The 20,432-nt window shown below is 39.8% G+C and overlaps 1 protein-coding gene across 2 annotated transcripts in view; it reads left to right on the forward strand.

The window, feature by feature from the left end:
• The window catches only part of chchd3a (coiled-coil-helix-coiled-coil-helix domain containing 3a), a 231,951-nt gene that overhangs the window by 64,691 nt on the left and 146,828 nt on the right, over window positions 1–20,432 (forward strand). For both annotated transcript variants that reach the window (XM_043714036.1, XM_043714037.1), the window contains exon 4: window positions 13,704–13,848. In XM_043714036.1, coding sequence (XP_043569971.1) covers window positions 13,704–13,848 — 145 coding nt within the window. The remainder of the gene's footprint in view (window positions 1–13,703; window positions 13,849–20,432) is intronic.

Below are 20,432 nucleotides of genomic sequence, written 5' to 3' on the forward strand. Positions count from 1 at the left end.
TGAGTTCATCCCTTGTGGTTGGAGGGTTCCTAGGTGGAAGATGAGGCGCTCTAACAAAGGATCCCAATATCTTGCTGAGTCAGGATGTTGAATGGTTTGGAGGGAAATTTGCAAGGGGTGTGTTCCCATGTACCTGCTGTCTTTGTCCTTCCAGATGGGAGAAGTCATGGGTTTGCAAAATGCTGTCAAAGGATCTTTTCTAAGATGTAGATGTGTGAGATGGTCTGACTGGCTGGCTGTAACACCACAGGCAATGTGATGTTAGTTATTTAAATTTGCCTGGAACCAGATACACTCAGTCACAAGAAGTGATGCAAACATCCTGGACTGTTTACCTTTTCTGCATTTGTTTTCATTCAGTCATGGGATCTGGGCATTGTTGTCTCGGCCAGCATTTATTGCCCATCCCTAAATGCGCAGAGGGCAGCCAAGAGTTAACCATATTACTGTGGGTCTGTAGCCACGTGTTGGCCAAACCAGGTAAGGATGAATGACTTCTTCCTTGAAGAACATTAGTTAACCAAATGGGTTTTTCGAGCAATCTGCAATCGTTTCCAGATCATCATTAGATTTGAACCCAGGTTCCCAGAACAGTGGCTGAGTTTCTGGATTAATAGTCTAGCGGTAATACCACTTGGCCATTGCCTCCTGTTTAATGGTAACCATTTATTTTGAGTAAGTAGAGGATATCTTTGAAGAATCATTTGATCTTACCCTTAGAAAATTCTAATTTAAAATTTTCTCTGTGCAACATTTCACTGCTTCATGAACAATGTCCTCACATGTCAACTTTTGCAAGTTGCCCTTTCTCAGATAAGCTTGAAAATTACTGATTTTAAATAGTGTGTCACTATTCAGCAAGAGCTTCACAGTAGCCAAGAGCACATTTATGTTCTGAGAGAGCATGAGTTATTTGTTTCAGAAAAGCCATGTGGTGAAGGTCCCTAAGCTGTGGTACAAGAGAACTCTTGTATCCCAGGAATTACATTGTCAAAACACTCTCTCACACCATGCTTTTTACTGGTTTTGTCCTGATTGTTGTATATTTGGCAATCTTATTGTAAGGTTGACTTTGTTTATTTTCTGCCTCTGTCTCTCTCTGCAGTGAAACATGTTGTTCCATCTCTTCCCTTCTCTCATTTTCTCTTTTTTACAAACTGGATTTGTTTCAACTATTCCCCTTTGTGTTTTCTGTTACTCATCTTGCATCGCCATTATTTCTCCAGATTCTCCCCTTCTGGCACAAGGAACCAGTGTTTAGCACAAATCTGTACTGTGGCTCATCGTTCAATAAGTATCCTGAACTACACTCTAAGACATTCTGTCATCTTAAAAAATATTACTCAAAAAGAAATCAATATATTCTCAATATAGATCTCAGGTAAGACTCTTAATTTGAAACCTGTACAGCTTTTTGTGACAGATGCTATATTCTAATGAGTCAAGCAGTCCTATTTCAGATGTTGGATTATTACAAAATAACCACTCAAGGAAATTTGTTTCTCTGAAATCTCCAATCTCGAGCGTTCTACTCAAAGTTAGGCCTAACATGACTCTGCATCTGTTTGCACTTCAAGAACAATTATTAGTAAGATATCTTGATGGTTGGTTTTCGATGCGGAGTGACACCAACAGTGTGGGTTCACGTTCTGCAGTGGCTGAGGTTAGACAAAGATTCTGCTCTTTGAACCTGCCCTTGCCTGAAACATGGTGGTTCTCAGATTAAACACAGCCCTTTGGCCCTTCAGATTGGAGAGCAGTCCTGTGGCCTCTAGAATTACAGCAACTTGACCTTAAACAGTGAGATTAACATAGAAATAGAACATAAAACAGCACAGGACCTTTCTATTCCCCATGTCTATACCAAGCATGATATGTTCCTAACTAGTCACGTGGTCTGTATCCCTCTATTCTGTCTATTCATGTATCTGTCTAAATGCCTCTTAAATGTTGCTGTCATGTCAATGTGCAAAGGTAGTGTAGCTGACATTCTCATGCGCTTCAAATTCAGAGTTGTTGTGGTCATTAATATGTCGGTTCACGTTACCAATTTAAGAGCACAGCACCAATCAGTGGCCAGTTCATCTTCGTCTTTTGGTTGAGAAAGATTGTGTTTTCAAGGACAACATGTAGGCTTATTACTATTCCACACTGAGTTATGGAGTCTTGTATTCACGCAAATAGGATTTGAATTTAACAGCTGGCCCAATAGGTAGCATCGTAGATACTTCAATTTTACACTGTAAGATCACAGGTTAACTCAGACTTGATCGGCCTTTTCTGTGCTATGTGACCCCCTTTCCAGCATATGGCCCATAAAGTTGAATGTTCAGACATTTCAAGTATTCCTCCAAGTGCTTGTACTGCTCTTAACAAGGCATTCTGGGTTTCAAAAAAAGTTTCTTCAAACTCTGTCTGAACTCCTGACCCTTCACACCGAAATTATGCCCTCTCATTATTGACATTGTCAGCCTACTTAAATGCTCAAACCAAATTAAAACCCAATAGTATGATTCACAGCCAAGCAGAGAGATGAATGTGCTGCCAGCTTCATCAGCACCACTGTTACATAGTAATTTCACAAACTGTCCTATTAACTTGGTCAGAATGTAAATGGTATGTGTTCTGAGTGCTTAATTATTGGGGCACCTTACTGAGTAACTACTGTTGTCAATTGGCTGTTGTTGCAAATGTTATTGAGTTTAGATTTTTTTTTAAAAAGTATACAAAGTAAAAAATCATGCAGAGGAAACAAGTGTCAGCAATTATTGTATTACCAGTAGGATTTCAGTGAAGTGTTACATGCGACATGCGACATGCGAATGCTTGAAAATCCAAACAGAAAAAATAAATTGCTTCAAGATTTCAGAATATGAAAAGAAGTGCAGCAAAAAGTCTTTCAGTGACCATTTGATGCTGTGTAATATGCAATTGAGAAACCGTACATTGCGGTTTTGTGTTCATTGTAATAGTGTGTTGATTTGAATTGGGTGTTAACAGCTGTATGCATAGGATCATTAAAAAATTGGAACAAGTTTAGGCCATTTGGTCCATCAAGCTTATTCCACTGTTCAGTGAGATCATAGATCTAATTAAGCTTTAATCTGCATTACTAATTGTACCTGTGAACACAAAATTTAAAAAGTGCAGCTCTTGCAAGAAACATAATGCTACTGAATGCAAAATTGACAGATGTTATAGTTTCAACTCTGAAAGGTAAGAAGCATGATATGACTTTAACATGAGGTTTTATTGAGAGCAACACTTAATTCTTTGAGATGTTTGATTTAAAAAAAAACCTTATTATTTTGCCATTTGAATAGTTTTTAGTTGTTTTGTTCAAGTCTTGTGTAAGTTTTATTCTCCACTAACATAAATAGAGAGAGCTCAGTTTCATTCAAATGTGGCTTCCCTCATTGCTGATTAGAAACTTCAGACATATTACAACAGTTATTAACTATATTTGAAAGGAAAGCTCATGCATACCTGGGATGATTGTCAAATCCCATCAATATGAATATCTGAGCTTTTATGAAGTTGGTTGACGTGGATAAGATATTAACTGGACATTACTAGTGCATGTCTGTGAAATCAGGTATTCATTCCAGTCATTAGGCAAGCTTCATTGGAAGCTTAAGCTGTGATGTGTGTGTGTGTGTGCACGTGCGGTGAGAAACTATGAGAAAAACAAACTGATACAGAAGTCATAAGACAGATTGAGAGAACTGGGTGTTGACTATGATGTTTTGTGAAATCCAAGTTGTGAATAGATGCTGTAAGTTATGAATTTGTGAGCTGGACTTCACAAAACAGCTTAGATAGGTCTCAGTAACCTAGAAAATGGAGATCTGAGGTACATGCTTATTTGCAGGATTTTATGCTTGATACGTTTTTTGTATCCATTGTACTGATAGAAACAGCAACTCTTCCCACTAGATGACCCATTTCTGCTTGTTTCTTTCAGAACCAATTCAGCACAGTTGCAATATAAGGTGGAATACTCAAGCACTCAATTAGTGTGGCATTACTTTCCAAAATCTCAACTATAGAATTCACTCAATTCCAAGTTTTTTAGGCTGGGTGTTGATACTATGGTTAATTTAATTAAATGAGCAAAGCTACAACTTCAATATGCCAGAAAAATGAATGTGTGACAATTTCAGTCAAAGACTTCTTCAGGCTGAAACCTTAGGTAATGTGTTGGATAAGGGAAAATGCAATTGCTGGAACAGAATTTAAAAAGGATCAACTATATAACAACTAGATGCTCCTGACTGATATTCATAATAATAAACATCAGAACGATGATAAATGATGGTGGCAATCAGTGTTGATGAAAACTGCAAATTAGTTTCAGACTTCATACACCAGAGAAGAGTTTAAAAATTTAAGGAGAGAGCAACATCATGTTGATTGTTGGAAGAAATGATTCAAGGTTTGTAAGTTCTTTTTTTTGTCTTGAAGTTTTGAAGCTTTCTGTCTCATGTCGACATGTTTCATGGACTCATGTGATAGAGTCAAATGGATTAGCTTTATGAGAAATTAAGTGGGACTGACTGCAGCAAATATCATATCCTTCTGATAATCACAAATGCAGCTGTTGACATGAATTAATGCACTTGGATTTCACAAAACATCATAGTCAACACCCAGTTCTCTCAATCTGTCGTATGACTTCTGTATCAGTTTGTTTTTCTCATAGTTTCTCACCGCACGTGCGCACACACACACACACACACACACACACACACACACACACCTTATTTTCTCAGGTAAGCCAAGAAACAATATGCCAGTGTTGCAGTATTGAGTGGGATTTGAGCAAACCAGGTTAGATGTTCATCTGAATCTACCAAAAAAGGAATCTCCAATTAACTTTAACAGCAGTCTGCTGACTGCCCATTCCTTAAAACTACCTGCTGCCAGGAGATGATGGGAATAGCACAAATGGACTTTAATTGCATTACCTCCTTTTTAGGAAAATGAGAGAAAGCCAGAGGTCAGGGAAACCACAGCTGCCCCCAACTCTGACTTTGTGTAACAAAGGCAGCCTGTGTCTGAGTGGTTCAAGGAAAGACTGACTTGCACACTTAAAGAAGAGTCATTCTTGGGACAAAATATCCCATCTATCTGCAATCTGATAGTCCCATTGGTCAGTTCGGGGCTGGGCATGTTTAAATGATTAATTCAAATTTCAGAGCCCATAACATAGTTTCTGGTAGGATTGAGTATCCTCCGACATCCTAACCAGCACCACCAATTCTTTATCATGTCACTTTACCATTCGGTCGTCAAGAGCCATAATCTCGCATGTAACTAAATTAATTCAGGCCTTCATGTACTTGAAGAATTGAAACCTGTTATTTTCATGCTTTCAAACAAAAGCTTCAAATGAGCTTCTTGAACAGGTTTGAGCAGTAGTGAATATTATATTTTAATGAAATGAACTCTTAGTGAAATCCACTGACAAGCCAACTTGCTGGTTATCTCCCACATCAGGTATCTTTAGTTACTCACACCAATCAAAGCTTCAATAGAGATTTGATTTATCCAAAGATCATAGGTCTCTGAATTGAGCATTTATTGTTTGCCCCTTTTTAAAAGTTGTGGTTCATCGTCACTATTTTGAAACCCATTTTGATGGGCTTTCTAAATTATTGGAAATGAAATAATTACTTATGTTGTACATTTGTACCCTTTGACAATGATACAACTTTGATTATACATAAATACATACATTACAAACTGATCATATTTCTGTACATGGCATTATAAAAGTTTAACTAATGATGCTTTTCTGAGGTTGCGTGCATTGTTGCTGGAAAAGTAATCAACATTTATTTTGAATCTGTACGTTGAAAGCACTGTTGAGGATGTTTCTTTCCTCCAGGATGAATTGCCAGGTTGAATGCAAAATATGGTTTGGATCCATGGAGGCTAGGCATCAAGTGGCCAATCAGATCAGTGCAGGCATAATAACTGCCACTTAATGTGTTGACCAAAGGATAGATTGTCTGCATCCTCGTCTTCACCTTGATCATTTAGACTGCATTGGCATTGTTTGTTTCATGCAAATCATATCAAAAATGTTTTACAGTCAAGGAATTAGATTTTTGTCATTGCCCTAATTTTTCCAACAAAGACGTGCAAAATTGTAATCACAACTTAGGTTTAGCTTTACTTCTGTCAAACTAAATAACAGTTTTACCTGGTTCGTGCTACGTCTTCAGTTTTGGGCTCCTTTGGACTGAATAACTGTGATTGCAAATTAGCACCCATGGACATTCTGGCCCGTTTTGCTGAATGGCATATGTTACAGGAGTATTGCAGTAAGCTCACAGCTGTGTTGGCCTGAATAACAACAAAGCTTAGCAGAATTGAGATTCTGTTATAAGCACTTATTTCCTCCAAACTTAGTTAAATTGTATCTGAAATGAAAATACATAGCCAATAGCGGCAATATATAACACAAGGTTCTCATTCATGCATGCAAATGTTCATTCTGTTCAATTATTTTTAATCGAAAGAAAAAAAAGGGATAAATGAGTCTCATTAAGAAAGGAAACCCCCTCAGGGGACACTTGTAAAAATGAGATTTTTTTTCTTGAATCGATATGGCTTGACCTTTTTTTAAACCATGCTCTTTGAAATATTAACATTCATTGATTTTTATATGAATGTATTTACCAGAAATCCTATTATGTTAACTGAAAAATGTGAACTAAATTAATAGTCCTTGAACAGTTTGGAACTTAAATGTCTCATATTACATAGATAAAGGAAATGTGTGTATACTTGGAGTTTTGTGACAAAATTTTAATTTCATCTTAATCTGAAAATTGCCTTCATAGACCTGATTCTAATCATGGGGAGCTGCTTCCTCCGTTTGTTCATGAACTGAATCATTTTGTTTTCTCCAAGTCTGAGATGTGTTGAAGTCATTTTTTTCTTTTTAGGGGGTCCTCCTGCTTGGCCATATGAGTTTTTTACCAAATTCACCACATTAACTACCAACGCAGCCCCTGTGGCTTTCTCTGCTGCTATACCCACCTTCTGCCAAGGCTTGTACTCACCTATTCTCACTGTTGTCTTAAACATCTTGCCTTAGTTGCTCTCACCCACTATTCAGAACATCTCTCTGCTTGCACCAACAGTGACAGTAACACTTATTTTCACCTTCGGATATTATAGCTGCCTGTCTCATTCCAGGAGTGAAGCATCTGCTAATTATATTAAAAGAATCAGTGGTTTCTGGTTCACATTGAGCTCTTCACCCTTACGTGTGAAGCTCATGCTGACTCTGTCACACCAAGTGATTGACTGACTGACCATATTGAGCCCCTGGACTGACATTGGAGGCTGCGTTTTGACTTATTTGTCCAGATCCTTCTGACAGAAGGGTATCCCCATTGACTTGACAGAGGCCTGCTGACGGCCATGGTAAGCTTGCTAGCATTGTGTCTGCATTAATAGCAAGTCAAGACAAAAATAATGTGTTCCCCGTGTCTCTGGCTGAAGGGACAAAGTGCAAAAAGCAAGGCAAGGATGTTGTCAAGGTTCTGGGGATGCAGACTGGTCCAGTCTGTGAGCTGGACATGTGTCCCTGAATACAGAAGTGGCTTCACAGCAGCATAACAATTAAACAATGCAATATTGTAATTCAGAAGTGTCTTGTAAGTGTATCATGACGGTTGTTTGAGGCTGGCATATTGAGGGCATTAACAGAAGAAAAGATCAGTCTTAATTGGTGACTTGCCATTTCCTCGTGTGAAACTAGCCATGCTGCTTCACAGCAAAAGGAAGAGGAACAGGAGTAGGCATTTCAGCCCTTTGCACCTACAATACCATTCAATAGAATCATGGCTGATCTCATCTCTGCTTCAACTCCATTTTCCTGCCTGGTCCCATAATCCTCCAACCCAGTACTAATTGAAGATATGTCGACCTGCTTCTTAAATTTAGTTCGTTCCAGCATCCACCTGCTAATACCTTACAGTTGCAGTAACAATTTCCTCCTTTTATTCTCCATTCCTTTCGCATTATTGCCAAAATTCCATTTGCATTCCTATTAGCTGCTGTACTTGCATACTCGTTTTCTTTGGTTCATACACACACAAGGATGCCATGATTCATCTGCATTGTAACACTTTGACATTTCTCTCCATTAAAGTATAAATTGCCTTAAAAGCATAAAAGATGGAGCAAGGTGCTCCTGACTTCAAGATCGTCCTCTCTGACGTTTTCGTCTGATTCTGCCACAAATCTCTCCAACTCCTATAAGGTTCCACCCTGTTCTGTTTTATTGGTATTTGCTAAACTAAATTGAACTGCTTAAGTGGCATAACTATTGGTAATATTTCCCAGAAACGGTGATTGACTTATTTTTCAGTGCAGACAGTTGTGTGCAGCAAGCTACAACAATCAGCAAATCAGATGAAAGGCCAGATAAATCCGTTTTTCTCGTGTTGGTTACAAAAGGAATCTTGGACCATTTGGTAAATGTGTGTTTTTTTGTGATTATTAGATAATGACCATAATTGTAATATGACAGAATTCACCCTGCAGTTTGAAATTGGAATCAGTTGAAACGGTATTACAATTGAGTTACAGTAACCAAAAAGACACGAGGGAGGAGATGGCCAGAGTTGGGAAACCTAGCATGGAAGACGATGGAACAGCAATATCTGAAGTTTATGCAGGTAATTTGGGAGACAAAGCAGAAATTCATGCCAAGGAAGAAACGCAGGAAGGGAAGATAAGGCAAGTGGGGCTGACAAGGTAAGTCAAGGGCAGCATACAGATAAAAGAAAAAGCTCTCAATATGGTGAAGATTATTGGAAAGCCATTGAAGACCAGCAGAGGATAACTTTAAAAAATATATATATTCAGGGGGGAGAAAATATGTGAGTAAGCACATTAGTAATACAAAAAAATGCAAAAGTTTTTTCAACTCCAAAGTAAGAGGCCTTAAGAGAGGAGCACTGAAAATGAGGCTGGTGAAGTAGTCATTTGGAGCAAAAAATAAGTAACAAGAATTGAAGAGGTAATTTGTATCAATTTTCACATTGGAAGACACCAACAAACCAGAATTTAAACAGAGTCAGGACAGAGATGAGTGTATGGGCCATCATCGAGAAGCTGAAAGGTCTGAGGGTGGGTAAATCACCTGGACCAGATGGGCTACACCCCAGAGTTCTAAAGGAAATAACTGAGGAGATTGTAAAGGCATTGATGGTGATCTTAGAGGAATGACAGGAGTCATGAGGATCTCAGAAGACTGAAAAATGGCTAATGTAGCCCTGCTATTGAAGGGAGAGAGGTGGAAGACTGGAAACTAAGCTGATTAGCCTGACCTCTGTTGGTAAAATTTCAGAGTAAAATTTAAGACTGAGATTGTGGAGTACTTGGAAGTACATCATAAAATAGAGCCAAGTCGACACTGTTTTATCAAGAGAAGGTCGTGCCTGACAGATGTGCCTGTTTTATCAAGAGAAGGTCGTACCTCCCCAAAAAATGAGTAAGTGAGATAAAGTCAAGCCTGTGGACATGATTTATATGGATTTCCAGAAGGCCATCGACAAGGTCTAACATAGGTGGCTAAATAAGATATGAGCCCTGGTGTTAATGGCAAGATATTATCAAGGATAAAGGATCGGCTAACTGGTTGAAGGCAGAGACTCATAATAAAGGGGCCTTTTTTAAGATGGTAGCCAGTGACTTGAAGAGTTCAGCAGGAGTTAATGTTGGGAACGCAACTATTAGTGTTATACATTAAGAATCCAGATGAAGGAACTGAAGGCATTGTTGCTATGTTGTAGGTGGAAGGACCGGTAGTATTGAGGAAGCGGGGAGGCTGCACAAGGACTTGGATGCACTGGGAGAGTGGGCAAAGAAGTGGCAGATGGATTACGATGGGATAAATTGATCGCCTTTGGTAGGAAGAAGGGTACAGAACCCTGCATTCCTCAAACTGTTTACTCCTTACATACTCAGTGTTTTCATCTTCTTGTGAACAACCTGTAAGTTACAAGAACAGAGATGTATTGCTGAGGCTGTCTAAGGCTCTGTCCAGAGCATGTTTGGAAAATCGTGAGCCCTGTATCACAGGAAGGATGTGCTGAGCTTGGAGGAAGGCCAGAGGTGGTTCACAAGAATGATCCTAGGGATGAAGGACTTGTCATATGAGGACTGGTTGAGAATTCTGGATCTGTACCCTGTAAAGTGGAAAAGGATGGGGAGTAGTGGTATTCTGATTTCAACTTCAAAACTACTGGGAGACCTGGATCACGTGGATGTAAACAAGATGTTTCCACTCCAAGAAAAGCACCAGTTCAGAGTAAAGAGGCCACCCTTTCAAACTAAGATGAGAAGTAATTCAGCCGTCAATCTGTCAAACTAATGGCTGCAGAAGGCTGTGGTGGCAAGTTATTTAAAACATATGAGATACTTTCTACTTTAGTAAGAGGCAGCACGGAGGCTCAATGGTTAGCACTGCTGCCTCACCGCACCAGGGACCCGGTTCAATTTCTACCTCTGGCGACTGTCCGTGTGGAGTTTGCACATCCTCCCCATGTCTGCGTGGGTTTCCTCCTCATGCTCCAGTTTTCTCTCACTATCCAAAGATGTGCAGGTTAGGTGAATTGACCATGCTAAATTGACCATAGTGTTTAGGGATGTGTAGGTTAGGCGCATTAGTCAGGGGAAATGCAGAGTGATAGGGAAGCGGGTCAGGGTGGGTTACTGTTCAGAGGGTCAGTGTGGATTTATTGAGCCAAAGGGCCTGTTTCCACACTATAAGAATTATAATTCAAAAGGGGATCAAGGATTATGGAGAGAACCAGTAGAATGCCATTGAGAAATGGGTGAGCTATGATCTACTGGTGGAGCAAGCTGAATGGCTTGTTTCCGTTTCTATATCTTAGGGTCTTATAATAGCAGAAAAGCAGTCAAAGAGTAACTTAGCAACCATCAGGAATAACAGATGTATGGAATTGAGACAAAGGCAATTATCTAATTTCTGAGCACTAGTTTTCAAGCATCTTTGTTCTGAAGTGCGACTACAGGCTTTAACTCATTCCAGCAATTTTTAAATGTTTTTTTATTGATTGGGAACCTTTTTCATCTGGCAATTCTTCCCCTTGCACAGGATCAAGTCTCTGCACGTAAGTTCTGTTCAATTTAGAATTCAAAATTCAAAAAAATCAAAGGTCCTTAGGCAGCACTTGACAAACTTTTGACCGCTACCATTTAGAAAAAAATAAGTGCAGTAGATCCATAGGAACGCAATGATCTGTAAGTTCCCCTCCATGCCATCCACCACCCTGACTTGAAAATATATTGTCGTTTCTTCACTGTTGTTGAATCAAAATCCTGGAATTCCTTCCTTAACAGCCAGTCTAGAAAGCAACCCATCATTGCTTTGTCAAGGACAAAGAGTTGGACTGTGCTGGGCAAAGTTAAAAATAACACAATACCAGGTTGTAGTCCAACAAGTTTATTTGGAAGTGCAAGCTTTCGGAGCACTGCTCCTTCATCAGGCAGCTGTGGAGCAGGTTGATAAGAGTGTCATGCAAATGATGCGATGTATTGAACAAACCTAGATTGCTGTTAAGTCTTTCATGTTTTAGGATAGGTTGCAGGTTTCATATACATAAATCCCAGAACTACTTTCCAGTCGCATTCTCAGGATAATTTCAAGTTTTATTTTTTAAAAAGGACATTTCAGCTCAGACAATGCATTAAAGGTGTGATGTTAGAGTCTGGCTGTATCCCGATCTTGAGGCAGACTGGTTCTATTTCCAAAGTAGGAATTTGATTTGACGAAAACATGGAACAGGTATACACCTTTATCGAGTCGAGTGCAGAGCTTCACACAGGATAAACTTCACCACCCCTTGAGAAAAACAGCTATCCACGGAGAATGAGAGGACAACAGTACAGCACAAAGTGTGTGAAACACATTTCCAGTTTTAGCCATTTAAACAAGATATTACTTTTGGAAGTTGTTCTTAAGTTGAAAAAATTGTCAAATTTGTTATTTTCAGTCTCTGGGGAATGGAACAGGCAACTGGTCCCTTTTAAGCAAGTATTCTGCTCATATTCAACCAACGTTTTCCCTTCAATTGAAATGCACAGTTTTGATAGCTTTGAATAATAAATTTAGTTTTTATGTTGCTCCCACTTCAGAATCATCACCTAGTTCCCAGTGAAATGAAATACTGTCTCTGTGCTTTGTCACACCAGATATACTGATCTGAAAACATAGAAAACCACACAGTTTTTTTCAAAAAAATCACCTTTTTGGATGCGTTGGAGAGAATATTTCTAACTTCCCAGATTGAAAGTTTTTTTTGATGTAATGCTATGAAAGCCTCATGTATTGTTTATCCTTATTTGCCACAAGGACAAATTGGAGAAGACCCTTTATAGCTGTGTCATGGTGACACTGAAATAGATTTAATGAAATATTTCAGCACTTGTAAGGCCTGCAATTTGGTGTCCAGTTCAAATAACCAATACTAGTATGTGGCCCATGCCTAAGAAAAGGACGCCAACACCTATTGTTGGTGATGTCTTCAGGATGAGCCCAAGTAGAATTACCCACTTGTTTGCCAGAAACTGGTCACAAATGTTTCTCTATTTAGAGTCGTGGAGATATACAGCACACAACAGAAGCTTCAATCCAACTCGTTCATGCCAACCAGATATCCCAAATTAATCTAGTCTCATTTACCAGCACTTGGTCCATATCCCTGTGTATCCTTCCTATTCATAGAGCCATCCAGATGCGTCTGAAGTGTTGTAATTGTACCAGCCTCCACCACTTCCTCTGTCAGCTCATTCCGTACATGTAACATCCTCTGTGAAAAGTTGCCCCTTGGGTCCCTTTTAAATCTTTCCCCACTCACCTTAAACCTATGCACTCTACTTCTGGACTCCCCACTCCCCCCAGGGAAAAGACCTTGTCTATTTACCTTATCCATGCCACTCATGATTTTATAAACCTCGATAAGGTCGCCCCTCAGCCTCTGCTTTAGGGAAAGTAGCCCCAGCCTATATAGCCTCTCACAATAGCTCAAACCCGCCAACCCTAGCAAAATCCCTGTAAATCTTTTCTGAATCCTTTCAAGTTTCATAACATCCTTCCTATCGGGTGGAGATCAGAATTGCATACAATATTCCAAAAGTGGCCTAACCAATGTCATGTATAGCTGCAGCATGACCTCCCAACTCCTATACTTAATGTTCTGACCAATAAAGGAAACCATTCGAAATACTTTCTTCACTATGTTATCTACCTGCAACTCTATTTTCAAGGATCTATGAAACTGCACACCAAAGGTCTCTTTATTCAGCAATTTTCCCCAGGACCTTACCATTAAGTGTATGAGACCTGCCCTGATTTGCCTTTCCAAAATTAGCACCTCAAAATTAAATTAAATTCCATCTACCACTCCTCGGCCCACTGGGCTATCTGATCAAGATCCCATTGTACTCTGAGGTAATCTCCTTCACTGTCCACTACACCTCCAATTTTTGTGTCATCAGCAATCTTACTTGATGATACCTCCTATGTTCACATCCAAATCACTGAAATAGATAAGTTGTTTTGGTCAGTGCTGAAACTGCAATGGGACTCAGGATAACCTTCATATTTATATAGTTTTATAAGTTGTCATACATTTTTTTCTTTTGAACTACAGGCTTGAACATGATAAACCGTATGTTCACGATGAGATTAGTAAGGTTCTTCAACGTGAGCGAGATGCAGCAAGCGACAATCTTATAAAAGCTATTTTGCGAGAGAGAGCACTGACTGAAGAGGAACGTGTGAAAGCCAAGCATGCTGTAAGTAAAATGATAACCTTTGCTTACTGATGTACCTTTTGGTTTTGAAATTATGATTCTCATCTGATGATTGTCAATGCTCATAGTCTAATGTTTAATTTATTCAAGAATGTTTAACAGGAGTCAACCATGTTAACAAGTCTATTCCATTGAGTCCCCAGAAAATCATCTTCGTGCATTGATAGGTATAATGATCATTATTCAAGCTTGTATTGTGTCTGCCAGTATTGGTTATAATATAGTATTGTTTGCTGCTGTATCCATGTTGGTAAACATGCTGTCCTTATCACGTTCCTCCCTTGGGATAATAGTTGATTTGCAGTTTTGTGTGTCTTTCGAGATTAACTAACATCTTCATGTTGGTTGGGTAGAAGTAACAGTGTTCATAATATTGTCCACTGCTGTTCACATTTGGTTGGAACAGGACCACGGAGCTTTGATCTGACCATTGGTTTTGGGGTTGCTCAGCTCTCTCACACTCCATCCTTTGTTGAGCATGCATGTTATCCTGTGTTATAGCTTTACCAGGTTAGCTTCTTTTTTTTTTGGTAAAATTGGAACTGCTGTTAACACATTTAATGCAAGAGTTTGATCTCCCAGTGTGATTTTAAGAGAAGAATGAGAGTTACATCATGCATGAGGTTTGTAGATTGTGTAAAGTGTAATTCTGCTGCTGATGGTCCACAGAGTTTGGCTTTATTGCATGTTGCTTCTACCATTTGACATGCAAGTGAATTGGTCAATCCCACAAATCTCCAAAATATTTGTGCACCCCTAATTCTCTTGAATATTTTTGATTTCAAGTGTACAACTGTTCTTAGCCGTATTATCAATTGCCTCTGCCTTAAACTTTGTAATTATCTCCCTCAGCCCTTTTTTTGTCTGTCTGCTTTTCTTTTCTTTTTTAAGACACTTGAGGTGTACCCTTAAGAGCAAGATTTTGGTTCTCACTTATAATATCTCTTGATGTTACTGAGTCTCATTTTATTTTATAATGCTCTTGTAATCTGTCTTGGGGCATTCTGTTACATTCAATACATTGTACCAATATCAGTTGTCGTAGCTGTTGTGCACTACTAGTTACTGTGCTACTATTTCCCCAGTCTTCTAGTCATCCAACTTCTTCACAACATTGTGTACACACAGCCAAGTTGAAACATTAATTGTACCAACTAGACATTCAACTGATCACTGGTAAAAATTGCTTTAGAAGCTATAGCCATCACAGAGACGATGGCATAGTGCTATTATCACTAGACTATTAATCCGGAAACTCAGTTCATGTTTTGGGACCAGAGTTAGAATCCCACAGTGGCGGGTGATGTAATTTGAATTCATAAAAAGAAATCTGAAATTAAGAATCTACAGGTGATTATGAAACCGTTGTTAAATATCGGAAAAACTCATCTGGTTCACTAATGTCCTTGAGGGAAGAAAATCTGCCATCCTGAGCTGGTCAAGCCTACATGTGACACCAGACCCTCATCAATGTGGTTGATTCTCAATTGCCCTTCACAAACCTAGTAAATCATTCCGTTGTATCAATCACTACAGAGTCTCAAAGAAATGAAACCGGACAAATCACTTGGCATTGACCTAGATACTGGAAAAGACAACTGCAGAAACAGCCCTATCAACCCCACGAAGTCCTCCTCACTAACATCTGGCAAAATTGGGGGCGATGTCTCACAAACTAGTCATGCACTGACATAGTCATACTCATAGAATCAAAAGGCGGCATAGTAGCTCAGTGATTAGCATTGCTGCCTCTCTCTGCCAGGGACCCGGGTTCGATTCCAGATTCGGGTGACTATGCAAACTCCACACAAACATTCTCCCCATGTTTGCATGGGTTTCCTCCAGGTGCTCTGGTTTCCTCCAGTCCAAAGATGTGCAGGTTCTGTGGATTGGTAATACTCAATTGCCAATGTTATCCAAGGATGTGCAGGCTTGATGGATTACCCTTGGGAAATGCAGAGTTAGAGGAATTGGGTGGGTCTGGATGGATGCTCTTCCGAGGGGTGGGTGGACTTCATGAGCAGAATGGCCTGCTTTCACACTCTAGGGATTTTAAGATAGACTTTACAGACAATGTCCCAGACACCTTTACCGTCATCCCTGGTAGGTCAGACACAGCAGAGGCGGTAGCGCGGTAGTATAAAGTCAGAAGGGAGTTGCCCTGGGAGCCCTGGACCTCAAGAGGTCTTGTGGCTTCATGTTAACATAGACAAGTAAACTGCCAACTGATTACCGCATACCAACCTCCCTCAGCTGATTAATCAATACTACTCTATTTCAAACAATATTTGGAGGAGGCACTGAGGATGGCCAAGGCACAAAATGTCCTCTGGGTGGGGGATTTCACTGTCCTCCGCCAAGAGTGCCTCAGCAGCAATATTAGTGGTAGAGCTGGTCAGGTCTGAAAGGACATAGTTGCTGGACTTGGTGTGCGATAGGTGGTGAGGGAACCAACAAGAGGTAAAATCTGCCAGCTGCAGATGCATTTGTCCATTAAAATATCGATAAGAGTGACCACTGCACTTGTGGAGCATTACCACCATGTTAAATTGGACAGACTTCAAAGAGACCGAGTGACTCAAGATGGGACAGCAATAAGATGCTGTGGGCCATCAACAGCAGCAGAATTGTACTCTCTCACAATCTGCAACCTCACGGCTTGGCATTTCCCCCCACTCAATGCCATCAATCCTGGTGCAGTGGAGAGTGCTGAAAGGCTGCCAACATCATCAAACCCCCTCCTCCCACCCCGGTAGTGCTCTCCAACAACCTTCCTTCAGGTCAAAGATACACAAGCTTGAACAGAGACCAACAAGTTGAAGAACAGCTTTTTCCGACCATTATTCGACTGATATATGGACTCTAAATAATGTTGATCTTGCTTTGTGCACCTCTTGTGCAGGGTAAACTACATTTCTCATTCTTATAAGCACCGTATGATCTGCATGTCCTTGCTTAGTATGATCTGCCTGTACTGTTCATAAGCTAAGCATTTTCACTGTACTTTACTGAAACCACCAAACAGGACGACTTAAGTAACAAGTGATAGACAAAGCTAAGAGATCCAACAACCATTGGATGAGATCTAGGTCCTGAACTCCTGCCACATCTACTCAAGAATGGTGGTGGACATCTAAACAACTCACTGGAGGAGGAAGCTCCACAAATATCCCCATCCTCAATGATGGAAGAGCTCAGTGCAAAAAGTAAAGCTGGAGTATTCTCAGTGATCTTCAGGCAGAAGTGCCAATTGAATGATTCATCTCAGCCTCCTCCTGTGGTCCTCATTGTTCAAGATATCAGTCTTCAGCCAATTCAGTTTGCTCCACGTGATAAGAAAAAATGGTTGGAGGCACAGGATACTGCAAAGCCAATCGAGAATTGTGTTCCAGAACTTGCCACTCCCTTTGCCAAGCTGTTCCAATCCAGTTAGAGCGCTGGCAGCTACCCAACAATGTGGAAAATTGCCCAGCTATGACCTGGACACACAATGCAAGACAAATCCAATCTGACAATCACCACCCCAACAGCTGACTCTCTATCATCATAAAGTGATGGAAGATGTCATCAACAATGCTATCAAGCAGTATTTCTGCTCAGCAATAACCTGCTCAGTTACATCCTGTTTGGGTTCCATCAGGAACCCTCAGCTCTTGATCTCAATTCAGTCTTGATTCAAGCATAGACAAAAGAGCTGAATTTCAGAAGAGGGGTAAGAGTGACAGCCGTTGACATCAAGGCTGCATTAAACCAAGTGTGGTGTTAGGATCTCTAGCAGAACTGGAAACATTTGGTTACGAGGCAAACTCCCTGGTGGTTGGAGTCACAACTGGAACATATAAAGGTGGTTGTAATTGTTAGACATCAGTCATCTCCACTCCAGAACATCTCTGCCTTTGCCTCAGTTTCTTGCGGTAGTGTCCTCCGTCTAATCACCTTCAGCTACTTCATCAATGACCTTCCCTGCATCATAATTCAGAAATCATGATTGCACAATGTTAAGTACCATTCGTGACTCCTCAGATACTGAAACAGTCCATGTTCAAATGCAGCAAGACCTGGACAATATCAAGGCTTGGGCCAATGAGTGGCAAGTAACATTCACACTGCACAAAACTAGGCTATGACTATATCCAGTAAGAGACAATTGAACTGCCGCCTCTTGACATTCAATGGAGTTAAAATCCATCCCCCCCCATCCCAACCATCGAAGTCTCTCCACCATCTGTAAGGCACAAGGCAGGAGTGTGATAGAATACTCCCCATTTCCCTGGATGGATGCAGTTCTAACAACACTCTTAAGCTTGACATCATCCAGGACAAAGCGCCTGCTTATTTGGCACTACATTCACAATCATCCACTCCCTCTATCGATGCTCAGTAGCTGCAGTGTATACTATTTGCAAGATGAACTGCAGAAATTCACTAAAGATCCTCAGACAGCACCTTACAAACTCATGATCCCTTCCATCTTGAAGGACAAGGGCTGTAGATATATGGGAACACCAACACCTTCAAGTTCTCCAAGCCACTCACCATCCTGAGATGGAAATATGTCACCATTCCTTCACTATTGCTGGGTAAGAATCCTGGACTTTGATCCTTAACTGCATTGTGGGTCAACCCACAGCAAATGGACTACAGTAGATCAAGAAGGCAGCTCACCACCACCTTCTCAAGGACTGTGAGGGATGGGCAATTAGTGCTGGCCAGCCATTTCCCACAAAAATTTTTAAATTCCCACAAGAATTGGAAAAAAAAGCTTAAACTTTTGCAAAATTGTCTTTCAAGTGCACTTTTAATTTAAGTTGTGAAGGAAGTGTTTCCTTATTAAGTATTGGAGTAGCTGCATAGATTTTTGGGCCGTCTTACATTTCTGCACGAGCTGGTCCTTTTGTTAAATTTATTGGACACAACTTGTCCATAAATTGTCCTTTTACTTTTCCCACCTTGTTCCTCCTACTCTCATACGAACAACTTCCCCCAAGCATATAGAGTAACAAGTGATGATGATTTTTCTTTGAAGAGCTGATCTGTTGTATCCTTCAGAGACTTGCATAGAATAGTGGAGTTTGTTTTACCTTGTCAGGAGAAAAACAGATTAATTGAAAATCACGCAACTATTTGAATGCATCAAGAATTTTTATCAAATGTGTGCATGATCCAAAGTGTTGTAAATTGGTGTTTTTGGAAGTAGTGTGTATTTCTTTTGTTTTCAGTACTGAGTTCTTTAGATCTTTGACATACATAAAATCAAAGTTACATTTTCCATCTTCAGAGCTCTGAAACAATCTTGGAGCTTGAGGTTGTAATGTTTACTCTGATCTGCCAGTACCTGGAGAAATCCATTCCTGAAGTGATTTGTGGCTACTGCATTTAGCCACAACACACCCAAAATGCACTCTCCCTAAAAGCAAAGAGAAATTGTGCTGTTTTATGTGTAATTCTTCTCCTCTTTTCATTAAGTGTATCTGAAGGGTCAAACCACACAAGTCAAAAATCTGGCAAGCTTGAAAAGACTAAAACAGAGAAGGGCAAATACTGTAGAAATCAATGCTTAAATAATGCCACTCACTGAGACAATTCATATTTAAATGCCAAAAGGAAACCAGGGGTTAATTAATTCCAGTTCTCTCATGCCTCAGTTAGATTGTCAAGTTTAACTTGATTTTATTTAACTGATTAAATTTTCAAAAGATTAAGAAGTTTTGTTGAATTCAGTGACAGTCCTGTTCTACTTCAAAATCACTTGAGTATCATTGCCTGATTTCAGGTGAGAGGCATCTCACTAAGTGCTGAATAGAATTTAAGAAGCGAAGGAATAAGGAGGAAAGAAAGAACAACGATCTTTCAGTTTTCAATGCCCCATGAAAATTATTCCTTTCCAAACCAAGTTGAACTTTTGCAAATGAATCTGAGCAAATGCAGAACCATTTTAGAAGCAATTTTGTCTTATTACATCACTTGAGACTCAATAAATGAAGTGAAAAGATACGCATAATTCTGGGAAATGCAAAATTTAGATTTAATATCTTGTGTAATGATCCTGCATTTTGTTGAAATAAACCTCTGCAAGTTGGAAAATACCTTTGAGTTGCGAAAGTTTTGAGCTGACTTGTTTTGAGAACAAATTAAGAAAAAGCTATCAAATGTGAAGTGCAGTCCTGAGCCTGAATTGTACCTGTATCATCCTTCCCTTGGGTCATGTGGTGGAAATGAAGCCCTGTTATTCCAAGAGCTGTCACAAGATCTAAAGATTTCATCAAGTACTCAAAATTCCCCAATTTACCAGGCATTTTAGACCCAGATTGAGGGAAAGCCCTGACAAGGTTTCTTCACTAAAGACATTTCCGTTTGTTCCAAATAAATAGGTTCTTGCCACAGGTTAAAATAAGGGAATTACTGGTATGTAACTCGAGCTGTCAAAACACTAACCCCATCTTTGCAACACTTATCAACAGCATTTGGAAGAAGTAAATTTTCATTAAACCCACATACAAAGATTAAAAACAAAGTACGTTACAAAGGCAATTCAATGGCCCCTTTCCACAAGGTGCACTGAGATC

This window comes from Chiloscyllium plagiosum, chromosome 23 (assembly GCF_004010195.1).
Source record: "Chiloscyllium plagiosum isolate BGI_BamShark_2017 chromosome 23, ASM401019v2, whole genome shotgun sequence".
Lineage (NCBI taxonomy): Eukaryota > Metazoa > Chordata > Chondrichthyes > Orectolobiformes > Hemiscylliidae > Chiloscyllium > Chiloscyllium plagiosum.